General features: G+C 41.2%; 1 protein-coding gene across 1 annotated transcript in view; it reads left to right on the forward strand.

Moving 5' to 3' along the window:
* The window catches only part of LOC107579764 (NAD-dependent protein deacylase sirtuin-5, mitochondrial-like), a 2,666-nt gene extending 2,123 nt beyond the window's left edge, over positions 1 to 543 (forward strand). The window contains exons 5-6 of the mRNA XM_016265560.1: positions 149 to 272; positions 391 to 543. Coding sequence (XP_016121046.1) covers positions 149 to 272; positions 391 to 510 — 244 coding nt within the window. The 3' untranslated portion in view covers positions 511 to 543. The remainder of the gene's footprint in view (positions 1 to 148; positions 273 to 390) is intronic.
* The last annotated feature ends 487 nt before the right edge of the window (positions 544 to 1,030 follow it).

Below are 1,030 nucleotides of genomic sequence, written 5' to 3' on the forward strand. Positions count from 1 at the left end.
CATTCTGATGGCACCCATTCACTGCAGAGCATCCATTGCTGAGCACTGCTGACATTTTCAGTAAATGTTCAGTTTGGGGTGAACTCTTCCTTTAGTACTGATTGTGTGTGAGCCGCAGTGCATCTGTTATCTGGTGCTGTTCTCTCAGGTGTGATGAGAAGGGCTGTGACGGGCTGCTGCGGCCGCATGTCGTCTGGTTTGGAGAGACTCTGGACTCTCAGATCCTCACTAAAGTGGAGAAGGAGCTGGAGACGTGTGACCTCTGTCTGGTGGTTAGTTTCACTCTGATCTGAAAGTTTTAGTTTTGAAAGCTTCTGCTGATGAGATAAACACGTCAGTTTTTAATCATGCTCTTTTGAAGTCCTGTCTGCTCTGTGTTCGTGTCTTCAGGTCGGCACGTCCTCCGTCGTTTACCCAGCAGCCATGTTTGGTCCTCAGGTGGCGGCCCGCGGCGTTCCAGTGGCCGAGTTCAACACTAAGACCACAGCAAACACACCGCGCTTCAAGTGAGATTATCCTGCAGTTCACACTTAAACACAGAAAATATGCTGTTTCTGAAAATAATTACACAAGGAATCATGTCCAGCGATCAGGATTTTAATTACACAAATAAAACATGAACATAAACATAAAAGAAGTTATTTTGAAGAATGTTGGTAATCAAACATTTGACGGTAGCCATTGACTTCTGTAGTATGAGAAAAATGGCATGGAAGTCAATGGCTGCAATCAACTGTGGATACCAGCATTCTCCAAAATATCTTCATCTGTGTTCAGCAGAAGAATGAAACTCAGGATTGAAACAACTTGAGGGTGAGTAAATGTTGACAGAATTTCATTTTTTGGTGAACTAACACTTTTAAAAAGTAGGAAAATCTAAAATTAAATCAATAAATAATTTTCTTTAAATCAATCTTTTGTGTTAATATATTTTAGTTTGTTCACCAAAAATGAAAATCATCCCATGTTTTACTAAAACCTCAAGCCATCCTAGGTGTGCATGACTTTCTTCTTTCAGACGAATCCAGTC

The sequence above is a fragment of the Sinocyclocheilus grahami genome, unplaced genomic scaffold, assembly GCF_001515645.1.
Source record: "Sinocyclocheilus grahami isolate Dianchi unplaced genomic scaffold, SAMN03320097.WGS_v1.1 scaffold20040.1, whole genome shotgun sequence".
Classification (NCBI taxonomy): domain Eukaryota; kingdom Metazoa; phylum Chordata; class Actinopteri; order Cypriniformes; family Cyprinidae; genus Sinocyclocheilus; species Sinocyclocheilus grahami.